The 22,654-nt window shown below is 38.5% G+C and overlaps 1 protein-coding gene across 1 annotated transcript in view; it reads right to left on the bottom strand.

Annotated features, from left to right (window-relative positions):
- Positions 1-22,654, bottom strand: part of SNTB2 (syntrophin beta 2) — a 100,015-nt gene that overhangs the window by 19,570 nt on the left and 57,791 nt on the right. Inside the window, exons 3-4 of the mRNA XM_021703348.1 lie at positions 20,010-20,220; positions 7,514-7,656 (exon numbers count right to left, since the gene is read on the bottom strand). Of these exons, the coding sequence (XP_021559023.1) occupies positions 7,514-7,656; positions 20,010-20,220 (354 nt within the window). The remainder of the gene's footprint in view (positions 1-7,513; positions 7,657-20,009; positions 20,221-22,654) is intronic.

Raw genomic sequence — 22,654 nt, 5'->3', positions numbered from 1 at the left:
GAAACCAGAAGTAAAAGGCTACATATGATTCCATTTATATGAAATGTCCAGAATAGGCAAATCTATAGAGACAGAATTAGATTCCTGGTTCCTAAGGGCTGGTGGAGGGGAAAACGAGAAGTGACTGCCAATGGGTAAGGATTTCCCTTTTAGGGTGATGAAAGTGTCCTAATATTGATTATAGTGATGGTCACACAACTCTGGGAACATACTAAAAACCATTAAATACTATACTTTGAATGGGTGAATTGTATGGTATATGAGTTATCTCAGTAAAGCTGCTAAAAAAATAACAGCGAAGGGGTGCCTGGATGGCTCAGTCAGTTGAGCACTGGACTCTTGATTTTGGCTCAGGTCATGATCTCAGGGTTGTGGGATTGAGCCCTGCGCTGGGCTCCGTGCTCCGCTGGGAGTCTGCTTGTCTCTCTCTCCCTCTGTCCCTCCCCCATGCTCTCTCTTGCTCTTTAAATTAATAAATCTTCAAAAAAAAGAACACAGGAGATAGAATTCATCAATCTTTTATTAAGCTAGATATAGAGAGATCAGCAAAAAATACAAAACAATGCCACTCTTCACATTAATTTTTCTTGTTTGGGAAAATATTATTTTAATACAAATAAGTTATTAATATTGAGACACGATAGGTTTTTTATTTTTATTTTTAAATTAATATTTTTTAAATTTCTCAGTTTTAATTTCTAATTATAGTAAATATCAATCAGTATAACCCAGATAAGGAAAAGCAATTTTGTGTTTTCATTAGTTTTTAAGAGTATATAAAGGTCCTCAGACCAGAAAGTTGGCAGACGACTAGTTTAGTGCTTTTCAACAGGCTATACATTTGAATCATCTGGATAAGTTTTTATTAATAAGAATAAGATTGCCTGGGCCCCACCCTAGACCAGTTAAATCTGAATTTTTGAGGATCTGAGCCAGACATAAGTAATTTTTTAAAGCTATGCACCAGGTAATTCTAGTGCATATACAGGGTTGAGAACTAATGTGATTAACTTGGCTAAACCAGTTGGTAGATTAGAAGAAATTACCTTTTTCTTGAAAGACACACTGTTGCCTTTTAACTGAACCAATAGTGGCTTTCTGACAACTAAAGGAAATGTAAAGGAGCATCCATTTGCCCTTAGAAGTCCTTTTGCTCGGTATGCCTGGGTGGCTCAGTCGGTTAAGCATCTGCCTCTGGCTCAGGTCATGATCCCAGGGTCCTGGGATGGAGCCCCACATCTGGCTCCTTGCTCAGTGGGGAGCCTGCTTCTCCCTCTCCTCCTCTGCTGCTCCCCCCTGCTTGTGCATTCTGACAAATAAATAAAATCTTAAAAAATAAAAAAGTCCTTTTGCTCAAATTACCATTAGAGGAGTGAAGGATGGAACCAGCAAATTTTTTAGAAAAATATTATATGGCCTACAACGAAGCTAAGAACAAGCCTTTTTTTTAAAGGACAAGCCATTTTATTTATTGCTCTTTAAGGTACAATCCTCATCCAAAGTTTCAAAAGTCCTATATGAAAAACATTGTGTGAGAGTGATTTTTTAAAAAAGATTTTATTTATTTGAGAGAAAGAGAGTGAGTGAGAGGGAACACAAGGCGGGGGGATGGGGGGAGAGGCAGAGGGAGAAGCAAACTCCCCTCTGGGCAGGGAGCCCCATGCAGGGCTGGATCCCAGGATGCTGGGATCATGACCTGAGCCAAAGGCAAACGCTGAATCTTAACCTTAACCGACTGAGCCACACAGGCACCCAACAGTGCTGTTTTTTAAACTGCTGCTTCTACACTGGAGCTCCTTGGGCGGTTTCTTGTGCTGTCTCTTTAAAGGGTGGGGACTCAGCTTCCTAACGCCCTTGGGGCTCTCCAGAGCTGAGACCACTGATTTTTAAAATTTCAGGCTTTAAGTCCCACTGGCTGTAAGAACTCAGGAAATTCAGCCCCTCTCCCTTTCAAAGGCAAATGTTACGGGGATTTGTCTTCCCCGTGCAGTCTTCCTGATGTGATAGTCTGTTTCTTGCCCTGTGGCTGCGCCTGTAACTAAAGGCATTAAAAAATTAATGTGAAGAGTGGCATTGTTTTGCATTTTTTGCTAATCTCTATATATCCAGCTTAATAATAACTAGCTTTCCCAACCATGTCTCTGCCCTTCCTATCCTCTTCAATGCAACCTCTTCTCTGCCTTTAGTTGTGTTTGTTCTGCCAGCCTTTGGATGTTTTCTGGATTATTTATGCTGATGTATTATCCAGTTGTATGTTTCTGTGGGATGAGGTGAGCTCAGGGTCCTTCTACGCCACCATCTTCCCAGCCTCTCTCCACAAGTTGTTTTTTCAAGTAAGAAATGGTGGTCCACAAAAAATCACAGCTAGTTCAACTAGCAAGTCAACCACACATGTGTTTTTGAGACAACCATCATACTTCAGTATGCAGCCGAAGTGCTTTTTTGAGTACTTCCCACCTCATCTTATAGAATATTAAGAAGATAAGTACTCAAGGGTTAAGATGAAATAAAACTAAGTTTTTACTGCTCCAACAAAGACATTTTGAGGTGAAAGTGGCATCCGCACCCCCACCACCCCCCGCAAGTCCATACAGTTTGGTATGGAATCAACTACCTTGATTCATGCTAAGGCACCAGCAATTTTACCAAACCTCAGTACAAATGTCAACAGGGAAAAAAGCAAGTAACATCTTAGTATTACTAAGAAAATAGTTTGGAACTCAAAGACCCCCTGAAGAAGGGATCCTCAGAGGTCCATGAAGTGTGCTTTGAGAACTGCCTCACTCAGCTGATTCCTATAGAACCAACATGCCAATTAAACATGAGTTATCTCAGCAAGAGTTAAGTTTCAAAATTATTCCCCATATGATCCAAGTAAGACAGCATGGGCAAAGTGACAGGGTGGATTCTACCATATTCAGTTTGATTGCTAATCCCATGTCAGACATTAAAAAATATAAAGTCTGGGAGAATTTTTCCTACAGGTTTTGATTATGAAATATTTGGCAAAGGAAATCTAATTCAAACCAGGTGCTGGACTCTTGCTGAGCAGCAGTCGGTTAGAACACACTGCCAAAAGGACCCCTTTAGTGGGGAGGCCAGATGAGCTCATGCAAAGGCGTTTTTAGCAGCTTTTGCCCCCTAAATCCCATAGGCACAACACCACTCAATTTTCCACATTGTAAAGTAGCCACACTTTCTTTGGATCTTTTTCTCTTCCAAAGAAAGTTTATAGGAAAAGACTACAAAATGCACATCCTGCAAAATTCATAGCACCTTTAAAACCAATGGGTTTTTCTACCTGTATCATGTATCTGGCCTTAATCTTAAGGAATATGTAAAATAAAAATTTAAAAAATCAAATAAAAATCTTCTTCATTTATCACATATTTTACTCAAATTCCTCACCAGCGTGTTAGGGTAATAATTTATATTACCCTAACAACATTCTTTGATTTTCAAACTACAATTAACTCTTATTTTATTAGGGGCTACCTACTTTTGTGGATAATCAAAGTCCTTGATTTCTTTTCCTTCCCTATGTGTTTATACTATCTTCTTTTTTTCTTTGTCTCATCTACTCATAAGAATATGTTCCAAAGTATTAGAAGTAGAATTAATGAAAGCGAATACGCAGCCCTTTCTCATTACTCATAAATCTCAACTCCTCTCTTTCCCCCACACCAAAAAGACATAAACATATCACTTTTTGGCCTTGCTGCTCTCTGTGGCATACCTCCTGGTCTGGTTCCATCCTTTGGTTTCTCCCCGTGGCCAAACTCTACCCGCTACGGGAGGCAAAGGATGATTAAGCCCCACTTAGTTCTATCTTGCAGTGACTTCAACCAATTCCATCTTGCTGACACGGCCACATGGAAAAAATAAACCTCTCATCTGCCTGTCATCTTTGCTCCTAATCTACGGGTACTTCCTGAACAAGGAGTAAAGAATCCTTGCTGCAACATGAATTAAACTTATTAAGAAACAACATGTTCAGAGAGCTACAGGCTCCACCCATTTAATTTATGGCCAAGTTCAATTTGCATGTCTAGGTTGGTCCAAATAATACATTTGAATTCCTCACATTTAACATGAAACTTTCACTATTTATAAAAACTATTGGGTAGAGCCTAAGCTCCTCTTTTAACAATGGCCAAATCAACCCAATTATTTTTTACATAGAATTCCTCTTTGACAGATTTTCACTAAATAATAAATAATAATAATTATAATTAAAGCAGCTAACACTTACTTATGCACTTACAATGTGTCAGGTACCATTGTAGCATTTTACAAGTATTAACTCATCTGATACTCACACCCACCCTATCTCATTAGGATTCTCTAAACGAATTAAAATTGTACAGCAAAGAAAGACTAAGTAACATGCTGCCAATTACCTACTATAAGTGGCATAATAGGGACTCAAATGCAGTCTATTAAGGATTGGTCTTAGTTTCTTCTATTAGATATTTGGGGTTTTCTGGGGGAGGGGTTGTTTTAATTAAAACAGCTTTATTGAGATACAATTAGTAGATTTTAACATACTTAGAATTGTACAACCATCACCACATTCAATTTTAGCACACTTTCATTACCCCAAAAAGAAGTCCTATACTCATTTGTCATCACTGTCTATTTTTGTCACAATCCTTGGCAATGACCAACCTACTTTCTATTTCTATAGATTTGCCTATTCTGGACATTTGAAATAAACTAAATCATATAATATGTGGTCTTTTGTGTCTGGCTACTTTCACTTAGTATGTTTTCAAGGTTCAACCATGTTGCAGAGTATATCAGAACACATTCTTTTTTTTTTTAAAGATTTTATTTATTTATTTGACAGAGAGAGAGATAGAGAGAGCAGGAACACAAGCAGGGGGAGTGGGAGAGGGAGAAGCAGGCTTCCCGCTGAGCAGGGAGCCTGATGCGGGGCTGGATCCCAGGACCCTGGGATCATGACCCGAGCCGAAGGCAGACGCTTAATGACTGAGCCACCCAGTCTCCCTCTTTTTTTTTTTTTTTTAAAGTAAGCTCCATGCCCAGCAAGGAGCCCAACATGGGGCTTGAGCTCATGACCCTGAAATCAAGACCTGAGCTGAGATCAACAGTCAGATGCTTAACCAGTGAGCCACCCAGGTGTTCCTCATGTAAAAGTTTTTGTGTGGACATAGTTTTCATTTCTTTTGGGTATACAATCTAGGAGTGGAATTGCTAGGTCGTATGGTGACTCTATGTCTAGCCTTGTGAGGAACTGCCAGACTGTTTTCCACATGCACCATTTTACATTCCCATCAGCAGTGTAGGAGGGTTCCATTTTCTCCATTTCCTAGTCTACACTTGTTATTATCTGTCTTTTTAATTATAGCCATCCTTGTGGGTGGGAAGTGGTATCTCATCAATTTGCATTTCCTTCATGGCTAATTATGTTGAGCATCTTTTCATGTGGCTTATTGGCCATTTGTATATCTTCTTTAGACAAATGTTTTTCAAGATCCTTCCCCATTTTTTAATTGGGTAGTTTACTTTTTTATTATTGAGTTGTAACAGTTCTTTATATTTTCTAGATACCAGTCCCAAATTAGATAAATGATTTGCAAATATTTTCTCCTATTCTGTGGGTTGTCTTTTCACTTTCTTGATGGTGACATTTGAAGCATAAAAGTTTTTAATTTTAATGAAGTTCAATTTATTTATTTATTTTCTTGTTGCTTGTGCTTTTGGTGTCCTATCCAAGAAGGTCTGCCTAAGCTAAGGTCACAAAGATATACTCCTGTATTTTCTCCTAAGAGTTTTATAGTTTCAGCTCTTAAATCTTATTTATATCTTTTCCTTATTTGCAAATTAATGCCACACTGATAGTAGACACAGAACCATCCTATTTCCTTCTTTAGTACCAAAATGCTTTGGTGGTCTAGGCCCCGTCTAGTCAATGGCCAGAAATTATTTGTTTATAGGATTCTACTTTCTAGTATTGAACAAAGGCTCATCTATGGGATGTCACAGATTTCTGCTCCATTTCTCCAGTGACACACAATTAAGAAAACGTCTAAGGATAAAGCTACCCTCCTTGCATTCTATGATCATATCTAGAGTATAAGCTTCTTCCATAAAATTTAAACTTAAGAGATCTCTTTTGTCATATTCATAAACTCTAAATCTTTGGGAAATACAAATTTAATTGTTGTAATTACAACTACTGAGGTATGTCATGTTTTCATAGGATTCCTGTCATGCTCCCAATGTACGTATGACTGAGAAACTATAATTTAAGTAATAGAATTGAACTCAATTAACATTTATTGAGGGCCCACTATATGCAAAGCATTATGGGAGTGCTGAGATGACTAAGTCATAGTTCTTGACCTCAAAGAGGTTATAATTTAGTGGGGATTAAAAAAAAATCCAGAGGGGGGAAAAAACCAAACCAAACCGGAGAACTGATGATTAAATTCAGTCTTTCTGCAGAACGCTTATATCCTCAAGGAATTAATTAATTCTTAGGCTCAACAAATCCTTTATTTCTATTCTGTGATCTAGGTGCTCCAGCTCTAAATTACAGAGAAATTCCTAAAAGCTATGTGAAAACTCTATTTTATAAAAAGAATGATATATGTAAGAGAACTTGGAAAGTTGAAGGAAATCCTATATAACGTGAAAGTCTTCCTGTAATTCAAAGAATACTCTTCCTCAAATGACTCTTTGCCAACTCAAAGCAGGAACCCCCATCACCATTCCTACCTCCACCACACCGTTCCCTGGAGGACATACCAGATGGATCCATCATGTACTTTTTTTACTACCAATTACTTTTCTGTGGAGCTCCTTTTTTAATGTATAGTTTTTGAGTTACTTACTTCAAAACCTGATTATTTTTTTGAGCTCAAATAATGCTAAATGTGAATATGTTTTCTAGTTTCAGACTAGTTTCTAGTTACCTCTTAAGACATCTTGGCCCCCAAATCTATATATCTCTATTCTTTTCCCTTCCAACTTTCCACATCTGGCATGCTAGAAATTTCCTGTTGTTTCAGGTCAAATCGATGTTTGTTTGCTGGCATCAAAATTATGTGCTCTTATACTAGAAAGAGAATTGAAGAGTATTTTGGCTGAGTTGTGTGGTTTATCCACAGTACCACATTCTGGTTTAAGTGATTTCATCACTCAGTCAAAAGGCTACCCCAGGTTCAGTGGTTTTCTAGTCACAGTCAATAAAGTAAAGGAAAAAAAACCCCTACTATTTATCTTCATGACTAAGCAAGACTTGAAGGGAACAGTTATAGGAAGCTGTTTCAACAACTTAAAAAATGCTAATGACAGAAAACGTTTACTGAGCTGGGAGCTGCAAAATAATCAATAACGTTGTGAAAGGAAAAGTTTTTGTCTCAACCATCTATATCTGCTACTTAAATGCTATTTTAGGTACCTAAGATAATAGAATTCACTTTAAAATTTTTTGGTAGAGTTAGGAGTAGGATAGCTATTTTATTTTTTTTGTCTTTAGACTTACCTTGTGGCAACAAGAGGGTAGCTATGACACGGTGATGCCCAGGCATCCCTTGTCCATGGCATACAGTCATAAAGCAGTAAATCCTTCTCAGTCACAGCCATGAGGACAGGTCTCCATTGTTGTCTTCCACCATCTAGTTTTGCCTGTTACAATGGTAAAATCCAGAAAGCAGAGCTAACTATAATGATATGTATCTGTAAAAGTCCCTTCAGCGATGGTCTAACATGGGTCTCCATTTTGTTCCCTGAACCTAACAGGCTTGAAGAACAGGAAACATCCCATCAGGTTCCTTTCCACTGGCTGGGATTCTCCAACGGGAGGTGTGAGGTAGTCTATGTAAGCTGGAAGAGCTCTCTCTGAGTGAGAGACATTATCTAGTGATAGGACTCTGTTTTTAGAGTTCCCCATTAACTTCAGGAAGTTTCTGTTTCTGTTTCAAATGTACCATTGCATTTACCTGCATAAAGTTCAGTTACCTCTGTGAGGATTTAAAAATGTAGGAAAACAACTACTATTTATCCATATTGTCAAGGATCCAAAGCCAAAAAGCAAAAGACTATGCTGAACAAAATCCCTGGTTTATCAAAACATTTCCCCCCCATGAAATGACAGACAGGGAATGCTTAACAATAGCGTTATTTTTACACAGATCCTAAAACAAAAACAAAAAAAAAACAGATGCTTCAGGGGCGCCTGGGTGGCTTAGTCATTAAGCGTCTGCCTTCCGCTCAGGTCACGGTCCCAGGGTCCTGGGATGGAGCCCCACATCAGGCTCCCTGCTAGGCGGGAAGCCTACTTCTCCCTCTCCCACTCCCCCTACTTGTGTTCCCTCTCTCACTGTGTCTCTGTCACATAAATAAGTAAAATCATTAAAAAAAAACAAAACACAGATGCTTCAGCTATCACTGATGGCTTCAAGGAGAAATCAAAATGATGAATCACTTGTCTCTTATAGAGTTGTCTTTAAAGCTACTTCTTATTTTCTCTTCCTTAATGACTTCTGAAGGTCATTTGGACATGTCAGAGCCCCTTAAGAATGTATCTATAATCTGAAAAGTGGCCTGAGTGGTTCGGTTCTGTGTTATAACATCTACTACTAGAACTTTCCCCTCATAGTTAGAGCCACAAACTGACTCCAGGAGTTGGAAATGAATTCTAGCCAGTGAAGTGACCCATGTTCTTGCGTGTGCTGAAAGCACAAAATATATGACCCTACTCTGAGATTCCAGCAACGTATTGTAGAAATAATTTTACTTTTCTTATCAGTGAACCCAAGTTTTCTAAGATTCTATATTTAGTCTCTGGGTAACTCTATAATACCCGGAGGGAAAATATCAGTTCCAAAGAGGTTCTCTTGGATTCTTACATTTTTGGGTCACAGAAAACCCAAAGGGATTTCTAAGTCTTTGTCTCTGAGATTGTTATGAATAATAAATCAAAAGGGAAGATACGGTAGTCTTCCCTTATCCACAGTTTTGCTGTTCATGATTTCAGTAACCCACAGTCAACCATAGTCCTGAAGCAGATGATCCTCCTGCTGACGTGTGGTCAGAAGGTCAACCGTAGTCTAATGCTGTCACATTGCCTGCGCCATTCACCTCACTTCATCTCACATCATCATAAAAATCACTAATATAGTACAATAAGATATTTGAAAGAGAAAGAGACCACATTTATATAATGTTTATTACAGTAAATTGTTATAATTGTTCTATTTTATTGTTAGCTATTGTTACTGTTGTTAATCTCTTACTGTGCCTGATTTATAAATTAAATTTTATCGCATGTATGTATGAGTAGGAAAAAACAGTATATATAACATTCGGTACTATCTGTGGTTTCAGGCATCAACTGGGGGTCTTGAAACATATTCTCCATGCATAAGGGGACTACTATAATGTAAAATCTATCTTCCCAAGAGGTTAAAATGGCAATCTGACTTTTTTTTTCTTTTCTTAAAGATAGGGAGAGAGGGAAGAGGGGGAGGGGAAAGATAGAGGGAATGGGAGAGAGAGAATCCTAAGGAGGCTCCATGCCCAGCTTGGAGCTCAATGCAGGGCTCAATCTCACAACCCTGAGATCATGAAATGAGCCAAAATCAAGAGTCAGACGCTTAACTGACTGAGCCACCCAGGCGCCGAGGCAATCTGACTTTTTAAAATTAATTTTTCCCCTAAGTTTTAAGAGATTTTGAAGGCTAGATCAGAGTATATGCATTTGGAAAACCTAAATTAAATGTATTTCTTCCCAAAGAAGATATTTTAGGCAATAAAGGAAAATTGCTAATACCAATAGAAGCAATATCTAATTTCAAGATAGAGAACTTTTTTTTCAACTAACAATTTTTTTTAAAGATTTTATTTATTTATTTGACAGAGAGAGACACAGCGAGAGAGGGAACATAAGCAGGGGGAGTGGGAGAGGGAGAAGCAGGCTTCCCACTGAGCAGGGAGCCCGATGCGGGGCTCGATCCCAGGACCCTGGGATCATGACCGGAGCTGAAGGCAGACGCTTAATGACTCAGCCACCCAGGTGTCCCCAAGTATACACTTTTTGAAAAGATTTATTTATTTATTTATTTATTTGAGAGAGAATGCACGTGAACAGGGGGAGGGGCAGAGGGAGAGAGAGACTCTCCAGTAGACTCCTCGCTGAGCAGGGAGCCCGATGCAGGGCTCGATCCCAGGACCCTGAGATCATCACCTGAGTCAAAGGCAGATGCTTCACTAACTGAGCCACCCAGGCGCCCCTCAACTAACAATTTTTAAAAGCGTTTATTCTTCGGCCCTTTTGAGTCTTTAGTTTTTAGAGAATTTCTTTCCCCTCTTCTACTTACCATTGCTGGAAAATGAAATGTCAATTTAAGTCATTCTGTTTGTGTATTTGCCTTAAGTTATAAGGATACTCTTTGCTTTCAGTGGAGTCAAAATGTTGCCTGCTATATATAGCATGTATTTTTGGTTGTGCTATCAGTACAGCTTTGGGGCTCCACTATTAAGGCTCTGGCCAGGGAAAGAAGGGACACTAATGTTAGGGTTCTGGTTGGCTTGTGTTTCAACACCCACACATGCACACACCTGGCCAAACAACAGCCTTGTCCAAATTTTATTTTTTAATAAATAGAGTTGAATAACACTAAAGATGAAAAACTACTGATAATTACTATTCATTCCCTAAATCCTAATCCTATAAATCAGGTGCTATTCTGTTATTTTGTTATTATGAGAGAAAACAGAGAGCAAAAACTAAATAAGCCATTCTGCTAATGCTGATTTAGTGTATATGTTCCTAATTTGAGTATTTACACATTTGGAGAATTACCAGGAACAAATTAGGAACTGTTGAAACAGAGTTTTCTTTAGCTGTCTTGGCTTTTCTAATCAATATTCAACTGCCTAAAAATACTGGTTTTATAGGTAATATATGTCGCCCCATTTGGAGGACTTAAAGAAAATTCTCTTTAAAGAATATAACCAACTAAAAAGTAAACTATCAGTTACGTAAAAATCAGTATCAGTGAAGAGACAGAAGTCCCTGTGCAGAGAAGAGATTATCTATTGTTTACCAAATATCTGTAGTGTAGGTTTTCCCTGTTTTAAGCAAACTCAATTTTTAACAATGTGAAAAAACGAAAAAGATAAATTAAGGAGAGATCATTTAAAGTTAAATAAATGATCCTTCCTAAATTTATCTCTGCAAAATGACTACCTTTTTTTTTTCTTTTTTAGAGAAAGAAAGAGAGAGAGAGAAAGCATGAGCTTGAGCATGGGGAGAAGGGCAGAAAGAGAATCCTAAACAGGCTCCACACCAAGTGCGGAGTCCAACACCCAACGCCTGACGCGAGCTAATCCCAGGACCCTGAAATCATGATCTGAGCCAAATGAGCCACCCAGGTGCCCCACAACTATCTTTTCTAAGTATAACTGAAACAACTTCATTTATATGGAAGATTTTCAGTAAATACACCTCATGCCAAAAGAAATGCTTACCTATAGTGAACAGATTATATAATCTATCATTATTTTGACCACTTTCATACTCAAAGAATGAAATAATCTTATAGTTAGAAAAAGCTTTGGCATTTACTGAATTCAACCTTTATCAAATACATAAGCTCATTATAATACCTCTGAAAAATGTATCCAGTCTTGCTTGAATACCTTATTCCAACAATGGCATCTGATTTGGATAACCTGAACAACTACTTCAAAAAAGTAAAAATCGGGCACCTGGGTGGCTCAGTTGGTTAAGTGACTGCCTTGAGCTCGGGTCGTGATCCTGGAGTCTCGGGATCGAGTCCCACATCGGGCTCCCTGCTCGGCACGGAGTCCGCTTCTCCCTCTGACCCTCCTCCCTCTCATGCTCTCTGTCTCTCATTCTCTCTCTCGCAAATAAATAAAATCTTAAAAAAATAAAAAATTTTAAAAAATTTTAAAAAGTAAAAATCAAGATTATTTTAGAAATAGTACATTGAGGGACACCTAGGTGGCTCAGTCAGTTAAGCGTCCGCCTTCGGCTCAGGTCATGATCCCAGGGTCCTGGGATCGAGTCCTGCATCAGGCTCCTTGCTCAGGGGGGAGCCTGTTTCTCCCTCTGCCTGCTCTGACTGCCGCTCTCCCTGCTTGTGCTCTCTCTCTCTGACAAATAAATAAATAAAATCTTAAAAGAAAAAATAGAAATAGTACATTGAATTAGTTCAGTAGTACTACTTTTTAAAGAGATTAAACTTTTTTACTTAGTATTATTTCCCAACTCTGAGCTGGTGTTTTTGGACAATATTTTAAAATTAATGATTTGTTTGCTTGCTTTTTGTATGCATATAGATATACACAAAAAAATTACTGAGCATCTACTATATACATGGCATTAGGCTAAGTTCTCTGGGGGCAATAAAGATTTGGGGAAAAAATGTGCTCCCGTCTTGCAAGAGCTCAAAATTGACTGGAGGAAACACCACATAAATATGATCCATCACATATTGTGATGAATTGGTGGCTTTGTTTTTCTCCTTTCTACTTGTCTTTATGTAGCATAAACCAAACTAATTTCACTTTAAAAGTTTAACAATCCTCATATATTGCTGGTGGGAATCTAAATTAGTTCAACCCTGATGGAAGGCAATTTGGCAATATTTATCAAAATTACAAATGCATATGCCCTTGTGGTTCTTTAAAAATATGTCCACAAATTCTTTACTACTCTTCCCTTTAAGAGGTGGAGCCCTTGGTGTAGAGTGGACTTAGTAACTTGCTGCTGATGAAAATACAATAGAAGAGACTAGATCATAAAAGGCACTGAGGCTTCTCGCTTGTTCTTTCTCTCAGATCAGTTACTCTGGGGAAAACCAGTAGCCATGTCTTAAGGACACTTAGGCAGCCCTGTACCAAGGTCTGCATGGCAAGAAACTGAGGCCTCCTGCTGACAGTGAATGAATCATGCTGGAAGTGGATGGCCCAACCTCAGTCAAGCCCTCCAACGACTGCCCCCTGGCACACAGCTTGACTGCAACTTCACGAGGGGTCCCAAGCCCTAACCACCCAGCTACACCACTGCCATATTTCTGATCTTCAGAAACTATGTGAGATAAATATTTGTTACTTTAAGGCCACTAAGTTTTGGAGTCATTTGTCATATAGCGATAGATAACTAACACACCCTTGGACCCAGCACTTCTGGGGACTTATCCTCCAAGTACAGAAATATCTCCTACTCTCTAAACTCTCAATATCCAAATATAGTAACTGCTACATCAGTTACATTTTGATAAATCCCTTACTAACCAAAGTTTTAGTGCTCACCCCCAGAAACTTAAGAACCAAATATATTGAGATAACACGGGTTCCCTTGTTATCTGATCTACCTGAACTTGGAAACCAAAGAGTTTGGATAGCACACGTGTGGAAGAACAAATTACAAGGTTATTCACTGTACCATCCTTTATAAGGGCAAAAGATTATAACAGCAAAACTGGGAGGAGTGCTTATTTAATTGTGGCCACACAATGGAAACCCATACAGTTGTAAAAAAAAAAAAAAAAAGCTCTCTCTGCATTAATATAGAAAGATCTCCAGAATATATTGTTTAATGAAAACAAGAGCAAGGTATAAAGTAGTATGCATAATATGCTGTCTTCTTTTATAAGAGAGAAAAAGAAGAATATGGGTTATTTGCTTTTATTTTCATAAAGAAACTCTCAAAAGATTTGCTAGAAAGGAGTGAAAGTGATTACCTCTCTGGGGAAAAGGAGTGGGAACTGGGTGGATGGGGGACAGAAAGGAGAGTACGATTTTTCACCAACTAACTGTTTTTTTTTAAGATTTGTTTATTTGACACAGAGAAAGAGCACAAGCAGAGGGAGCGGCAGGCAGAGGGAGAAGCAGGCTTCCCGCTGAGCAGGGAGCCCGATGTGGGGCTCAATCCCAGGACCCTGGGATCATGACCTGAGCTGAAGGCACACACTTAACCAACTAAGCCACCCAGGTGCCCCACCTATTAACTTTTTATTCTGACCTGTGAACCACATGAACGAATGTATTACCTTTTATTTTTTTAAAGATTTTATTTATTTATTTGACAGAGAGAGACACAGCGAGAGAGGGAACACAAGCAGGGGGAGTGGGAGAGGGAAAAGCAGGCTCCCTGTGGAGCAGGGAGCCCGATGCGGGGCTCGATCCCAGGACACTGAGATCATGACCTGAGCCGAAGGCAGACACTTAACGACTGAGCGCCCCGAATGTATTACCTTTTAAAATCATGAAGATTTCTAACATTGCTGAAAGCACAGCACAATTACCACTCAGTTGAGTTTCTCAAGCAGTATATAAAAATTTAGAAACAATGAATTTATACAACACCCAAAAAACAAATAATCGAACTAAAAACTGGACAGAAGGGGCGCCTGGGTGGCTCAGTCGTTAAGCTCAGGTCATGATCCCAGGGTCCTGGGATCGAGCCCCGCATCGGGCTCCCTCCTCCGCGGGAAGCCTGCTTCTCCCTCTCCCACTCCCCCTGCTTGTGTTCCTGCTTTCACTATCTCTCTCTGTGTCAAATAAATAAAATCTTAAAAAAAACTTTTTTTAAATAAAAAAAAATAAAAACTGGACAGAAGACATGAACAAACATTTCTACAAAGAAGACATTCAGATCGCCAATAGACACAAAAAGACACTCAACATCACTCATCACCAGGAAAATGCAAATGAAAACTACAATGATCTATCACTTCACACCTGTCAGAATGGCTACAATAAAAAAATACAAGAAACAACAGGTGTTGGCGAGGATGTGAAGAGAAAAGAACCCTCTTACACTGTTGGTGGGAATGCAAACTGGTGTAGTCACTGTGGAAAACAGTATGGAGGTTCCTCAAAAAATTAAAAATGGAACTACCCTAAAATCCAGTAATCAAACTACAGGGTATTTACCCAAAGAATACAAAAATACTAATTTGAAAGGATATATGCAACCCTTTGCTTATAGCAGCATTATTTACAATAGCTAAACTGTGAAAGCAGCCCAAGTGTCCATCGATAGATGATTGAATACAGAAGATGTGCTATAGGGGTGCCTGACTGGCTCAGTCAGTGGAGCATGTGACTCCTGATCTCCGAGGGTTCTAAGTCTGAGCCCCATGTTGGGTGTAGAGATTACTTAAAAATAAAATCTTAAAAAAAAAAAAAAGATGTGGTATATACACACACACACACAATGGAGTACGATTCAGCCGTAAAAAGAATGAAATCTTGCCATTTGCAGCAACATGGATGGAACTGAAGTATAATGCTAAGTGAAATAAGTCAGTCAGAGAAAGACAAATACCATATGATTTCACTCATATGTGGAATATGTGGAATTTAAGAAATAAAACAAATGAACAAAGGAAAGAGGCAAACCAAGAAACAAACTTTTTCCTGAGGATAAAAAGTGCAATTTATTTTTTTAAGATTCTATTTTAATTCCAGTTAGTTAACATAGTGTTACATTAGTTTCAGGTGTAAAATATAATCATTCAACAATTCCATACATCACCTGGTGCTCATCACAAGTACACTCCTTAATCCCCATCACCCATTCAACCCAGCCCTCCACCCATTTCCCCTCTGGTAACGATCAGTTTGTTCTCTATAGTTAAGAGTGTGTTTCTTGATTTGTTTCTGTCTCTCTTATATTTTCCCTTTGCTTGTTTGTTTTTTTGTTTGTTTGTTTCTTAAATTCTACATATGAGTGAAATCATATGGTATTTTTCTCTGACTTATTTCACTTAGCATCTTACTGTCTAGCCCCATCCATACTGTTGCAAATATCAAGATGTCATTCTTTTTTATGGTTGAATAATATTCTATTGTGTATATATACCACATCTTCTTTATCCATTCATCAGTCATTGGACACTCCGGCTGCTTTTGTATCTTGGCTCTTGTAAATAATGTTGCAATAAACATAAGGGTGCATGTAACCTTTCAAATTAGCGTTCTCATATTCTTTGGGTAAATACCCAGTACTGTGATTGCTGGATCATAAGGTAGTTCTATTTTTAATTTTATGAGGAATCTACATACTATTTTCCACAGTGGTTGAACCAATTTGCATTCCCACCAACGGTGCACAAGGGTTTCTTTTTCTCCACATCCTCCCAACACTTGTTTCTTGTGTTTTTGGGGGCAGTTGAGCTGTATAAGTTCTTTATATATTTTGGCTAACCCTTTATTGAATATGTCATTTGCAAATATCTTCTCCCATTCAGCAGGCTGCCTTTTAGTTTTGTTGATTGTTTCTTTTGCTGTGCAGAAGTTTATTTTGATGAAGTCCCAATAATTTATTTTTGCTTTTATTTCCCTCTCCTCAGGAGACCTATCTAGAAAGATGTTACTACAGTTGATGTCAGAGAAATTACTGCCTGTGATCTCTTTTAGGACTTTTATGGTTTCATGTCTCACATTTAGGTCTTTTTTTTAAAAGATTTTTATTTATTTATTTGTCAGAGAGAGAGTGCACAAGCAGGGGGAGTGGCAGGCAGAGGGAGAAGCAGGCTCCCTGCTAAGCAGGGAGCCCGATGCAGGACTCCATCCCAGGACCCCGGGATCAATACCCAAGCCGAAGGCAGCCACTTAACCGACTGAGCCACCCAGGCGTCCCTCACATTCAGGTCTTTAATCAATTTTGAACTTATTTTTGTGTATGGTGCAAAAAAGTGGTCCAGTTTCATTCTTCTGCATATAGCTGTCCAGTTTTCCCAGCACCATTTGTTGTAGAGACATTCTTTTTCCCATTGGATATTCTTTCCTCCTTTGTTGAAGATTAATTGACCATATAATTGTGGGTTTACTTCTGGATTTTCTGTTCTGTTCCATGATCTCTTTTTGTGTCAGTACCATATTGTTTTGATTACTACAGCTTTGTAATACAACTTGAAGTCTAGAATTGTGACACCTCCAGCTTCCCCTTTCTTTCTCAAGATTGCTTTGGCTATCCAGAGTCTTTTGCAGTTCCACATGAATTTTAGTATTCTTTGTTCTAATTCTGTGAGAAATGCTGTTGGTATTTTGATAGGGATTGCATTAAATGTGTAGATTGTTTTGGGTAGTATAGACATTTTAATAGTAGTTGTTTTTCCAAGCCACGAGCATGGTATGTCTTTCTTTGTCATCTTCAATCTCTTTCATCAGTGTTTTATAGTTTTCTGAGCACAGGTCTTTCACCTCTTTAGTTAGGTTTATTCCTAGATATCTTATTATTTTGGGTGCAATTGTAAATGGGATTTTTTTCTTAATTTCTCTTTCTGCTGCTTCATTTTTAGTGTATAGAAGTGCAGCAGATTTCTGCACACTGATTTTGTATCCTGTGGATTTTACTGAATTCACTTATGAGTTCTAGCAGTTTTTTGGTGGAGTCTTTTAGGTAGGTTTTCTATATAGAGTATCATGCCATCTGCAAATAGTGAAAGTTTTACTTCTTCCCCACCAATTCAGATCTCTTTTATGTCTTTTTGTTGTCTGATTGCTGTGGCTAGGATTTCTAGTACTATGTTAAATAAAAGTGATAAGAGTGGACATCCATTGAGTATGATGTTCCCTGTAGGTTTTTCATATCCAGCCTTTATTATGTTGAAATATATTCCCTCTAAACCTACTTTGTCGGGGATTTTATCATGAATGGATGTTATACATTATCAAATGCTTTTTCTGCATCTATTGAAATGATCATATGGTTCTCATCCTTTCTCTTACTGACGTAATGTACCACACTGATTGATTTGTGAATCAAAGCACACTTGTAGGGGTGCCTGGGTGGCTTAGTCGTTAAGCGTCTGCCTTCGGCTTAGGTCCTGATCCCAGGGTCCTGGGATCGAGACCCGCATCGGGCTCCCTGCTCCGCAGGAAGCCTGCTTCTCCTTCTCCTACTCCCCCTGCTTGTGTTCCCTTTCTTGCTGTGTCTCTCTCTGTCAAATAAATAAATAAAATCTTCAAAAAAAAAAAAAGCACACTTACAACCCAGGAATAAATCCCACTTGATTGAGATGAATGATTTTTTTAAATGTATTTTTGAATTTGGTTTGGTAGCATTTTTTTGAGAATTTTTCATCTATGCTCATCAGGGATATTGGCCTATAGTTCTCTTTTTTAGTGGTGTCTTTATCTGGTTTTGGTATCAGGGTAATGCTGGTCTCACAGAATGAATTTGGAAGTTTTCCTTACTTTTCTCTTTTTTGGAATAGTTTAAGAATAGTTATTAATTTTCCAAGAAACAGATTCTTAACTATAGAGAACAAACTGATAGTTATCAGAAAGGAGGTGGATGGGGGATGGGTGAAATAGGTGATGGGGTTTAAAGAGTAGGCTTACCATGACAAGCACTGAGTAAAGTACAGAATTGTTGAATCACCATATCGTACACCTGAAACTACTGTAACACTGTATGTTATCTATGCTGGAATTAAAATAAAAAACTTTGGGACGCCTGGGTGACTCAGATGGTTGGGCGTCTGCCTTCGGCTCGGGTTGTGATCCCTGGGTCCTGGGATTGAGCCCCACGTCGGGCTCTGTGCTCAGCGGGGAGCCTGCTTCTCCCTCTCCCTCTGCCTGCCTGTCTGCCTACTTGTGATCTCTCTTTCTCTCTCAAATAAATAAATAAAATCTTTAAAAATAAATAAATAAATAAATAAAAAACTTTAAAAAATTTAGAAACAATGATAAACATAACTAAAATACTAAAACTTTCAAAGTCATAAGTACTTATATACCATGATTCTCATTAGTTTCTTCTCTGCTTAGTTATCCTAATTGTGCTTCCTACAAATTATCATAGTGCTAATTCTGTGTTCTAATTTATTATAATTATTACTTGGAACATTTATAAAATTTCAGAGCTCAAAAGAAAATACAGATTAGTGGAGTCCAATGTTGGTCTCCACACAATCTCCTGGTGAGTTACCAAACAAGACTGCACACCCCACCACAGATCTATCAAATCAGAACTCTGCTGAGGTGGGGCGGGGGGGGGGGGGCAGACCTCACAAACTCTAGTTAAAACAAAATAAAAACAAAAGAACAAAATATTCCTGGGCTGATACTGACACAATCCCTGCCCCCTTGGACACACATGAGGGAACTAGGATTCAAAGAGACGAAGGAACCTTTAAAAAGATCTAAGAGCAGTGGAAACTAGAACTACCACTTGAACACTCATCTTGGAACCCTAAGTCTAGTCTTCCTTTTTCAACTCCTGGTGCCCCAGCTGACAGTGAAGGACCCAAAAGAAAAAGGATGTACTATAACTTCATGTATACTCAAAGTTTCCCTTTTGTCAAAATGGGATTCAAACTAACTTGGATTAAGTTCTTCCTTTCCTTTTACCAATGTCTACTTAGGTTTTGTTTCTCCTCTTTTCATTTTTCAGTGGTGGAAGACAACTGTACATTTGGCCGATGGCTTGTAAAATATTTTGCATATTTTATACTTTTCCCAGAACAGGAGAGTAAGCTTTCTGTCCCTGAAACTGGCAGTAGACTAGAACAGGGGTTGTGAAACTATGACCTATGGGCCAAATGCAGCCCAGTACCTGTTTTTGTACATAAAGTTTTATTGAAACACTGCCACACCTCTCCATTTTCATACTGTCTACCACTGTTCTCTCGCTGCAACTGCACAGTCAAGGAGTTGTGACACTATCTGGCCCTTTGCAGAAAAAGTTTGCTGATCCTATTCTAAAATCATGAAAATTATTCTCTGTCATTAAGGACGGAGATGGTAATAAGAATCTCTTTTTAGTTATGTTGTGTTGATGACTATCATGACAGTCAGTTCTTCTGGTGGAGGTGATAATTAGCAACAAATAACTAAATGGTAGGGAGGAGAAACACAAAACCAACAAACAAAAGATCTGCAAGCTAGATATCCAGGGCCTGACTGCATGATAAATATTATAAATACATGAAATGGGGGAACCACCTTGGCTCTGAATGGTGACCAGTGAGACCTTGCCCTGCCTCTCGACCTACCTGTTCTGCCAGCCAGGCAATGTGCTTGACCTCCTTGCTGCCTCCTGCCGTCCTGGTTGCACCAAGCATGGCATTGAGTTCAGCCAGTACCTGTGGGAGGAGAGCCATTATGTTGGTGTGGAGAGCTACGAACCAGGAGTGTGCTGTGGCTGTATCCTTGCAGCGTAGGATCAGCGTGTTCCTGCTATCAGGAGAATGGAGTTCTATCAATCTGTGTGGAAAAAGAAAAAAAAAAAGTAAGCTAGATCAGAAGTCACCAAACCTGCCAGACTGTAACATACATAACTGGAAATCTATTTTAATTTTACATTCCAGAATAGAGATACTTTCTCTTAATTCCTTAGGGCCCAATGTCAGAGAAAACCACATATGGAAAGATAATCATCAGAAAGACTAACTGCTGGGTCTGCTGTTTCAGTGTGTTAATTTAATGATCTCAAATGAAGGAACCTATTGTATGGTCTATAGTAAAACACCTCACTTTGCTTTAATTTCCATGTCAAAAAAATGGAAAGCATGCTTGTTGAATGTCATAGGCACATTGTAAAGAAGGAACTGATATTTTTTTAAATACTTAGAAAATTCTGGTATAAGGTATTGCTAGGTAAATAAATCTGACTGCCAAAGAGTGAACTGAAATTTCCACCATGTGGAATAAAGAAAAAATAACTAAAGAATATGATTCCTTATGAAAATCTAAAACTTGGTTTTTAGGGCCTGGGTAGCATTATCTGATTAAATCATCCACTCAGTCATAGTAGAAAAAGAGTTAAGAGATCTTCAGTCCTATGACTGTTATTTGTTAATGCTTAACTGAGAACAACCCAAACTTCAAAAGTCACCTTTAGGAATTTGCTAAATTTCTTTACAAGTACATTAAACAAATTTCTTAGAAAGCAATTTATTGGGTGCTCTTTTCTGTTTTGGTCAAAGTTTTTGCCAAGATGAGTTTAAAAAGTGAAACAAATAAATTAACATATATACACTTCTGTGTTCTAACAGTGAACATATGTATCTTTCAAAAAGGAAAAAAAGATAAAGCTCTTAGAAGTATTTTTCATGGTAGGCTAGAAAGTGACAAACTGCCACTGACCAGGTACAGATCTTTTTTTTTTTTTTTAAGATTTTATTTATTTACCTGAGAGAGAGAATGAGATAGAGAGTATGAGAGGGGGGAGGGTCAGAGAGAGAGGCAGACTCCCTGCTGAGCAGGGAGCCCGACGCGGGACTCGATCCCGGGACTCCAGGATCATGACCCGAGCCGAAGGCAGTCGCTTAACCAACTGAGCCACCCAGGCGCCCCAGGTACAGATCTTTTTATTATTCATCTTTCTGAAGACAGTTTTTGCTGCCTTGAAGCAAGGTCATGAGATCCTGCACCACCTGTCGAAGATAAGCAGTTTACATGGATACTAGCATGCCTGCCTTGAAACTTGCGCCCCCTCCCTCTTGCTACTTTTCTAAACCCTTTATGATTCCAAGTATTTCAATTTGCCATATTTAGTATGGCAAATATTCACTGTCATTTCAACTCTGGTCAGTCTATCGTTTCTTAAGTAAACATTTATTGAGCACTTACTATGTGCCAGCCACAGTGAGACACTGACATTGGAGCTACAGTGGTGAAAAAAATAGTCTTTACCTTCATTGGACCTGTTGTCCGATGGGGAAGGCAGAAATTTAACAATTAATATAATTACAGGTTATAAAAAGTGCTCGTATAAAGGACTGTGATAACTACTATGAAGTTCTTGTCTAAAGGAAGCAAGGTGGTAGGGGCAAAGCAGGACTGCAATGGAGGCCTCTCTATCTCTGAGGCACACTTACCCAGCTAGTGTCATGCTTTGAAACAGGTTATAAACACATCTATCTCATACTTATCAACTCACCTATCTAGTCACCTGCCCTCCCACTGAAATTAGTCACCTAGCTACCTGAAAGGCTAGTCACCAGTTTATCCATGTTTTATATGCCTTCAAAGTTCTAGGGCAATAGCCAAAAGGCCAAGAAATTCTAGAAAATAGCCACAACATAAAATAAGATCTGGGAACAGTCTTAAGCCCATAGAAAGCTCATATTAGTCAGAAAAAAATCTTTAGATAGTAAGTCATAAGCAATTTGAGCTATTTGCTTTTGTTTTGTTCTTCCATGCTGGGTGCGAAACCTGCTTAAGATTCTCTCTCTCTCTCTCTCCCTCTCTCCCCCCACAAAAAAGGTAAAAACCACCTAAATGTCCACCGATGGAATGGATAACCAAATTGTGGTATTATACCAAGAATGGAATATTATGCAGCCTTAAAAAGGAAGGAAATTCTGGCACATGCTACAACATGAGTGAACCTTGAAGACATTATGCTAAGTGAAACAAGCCAGTCACTAAAGGAGAAATATTGTATGAGTCTGCTTATATGAAGTATCTAGAGTATTCAAACTCATAGAAACAAAAATTAGAATGGTAGTTGCCAGGGGTTAGGAGGACAGGGGAATAGGGAGTTGTTGTTTAATGGGTATGGAGTTTTAGTTTTGCAAGATGAAAAATTTCTGGAGATTGTTGCACAAATATACTTAATACTACTTAACTATACACTTAAAAATCGTTAAGATGGTAAATTTTATGTTATGCATATTTTACCACAAATAAAAAT

This window comes from Neomonachus schauinslandi, chromosome 16, assembly GCF_002201575.2.
Source record: "Neomonachus schauinslandi chromosome 16, ASM220157v2, whole genome shotgun sequence".
In the NCBI taxonomy this organism is placed as follows: domain Eukaryota; kingdom Metazoa; phylum Chordata; class Mammalia; order Carnivora; family Phocidae; genus Neomonachus; species Neomonachus schauinslandi.
Note: the sequence above shows the minus strand (reverse complement) of the source record. Positions and strands in the feature narration are given on the sequence as shown.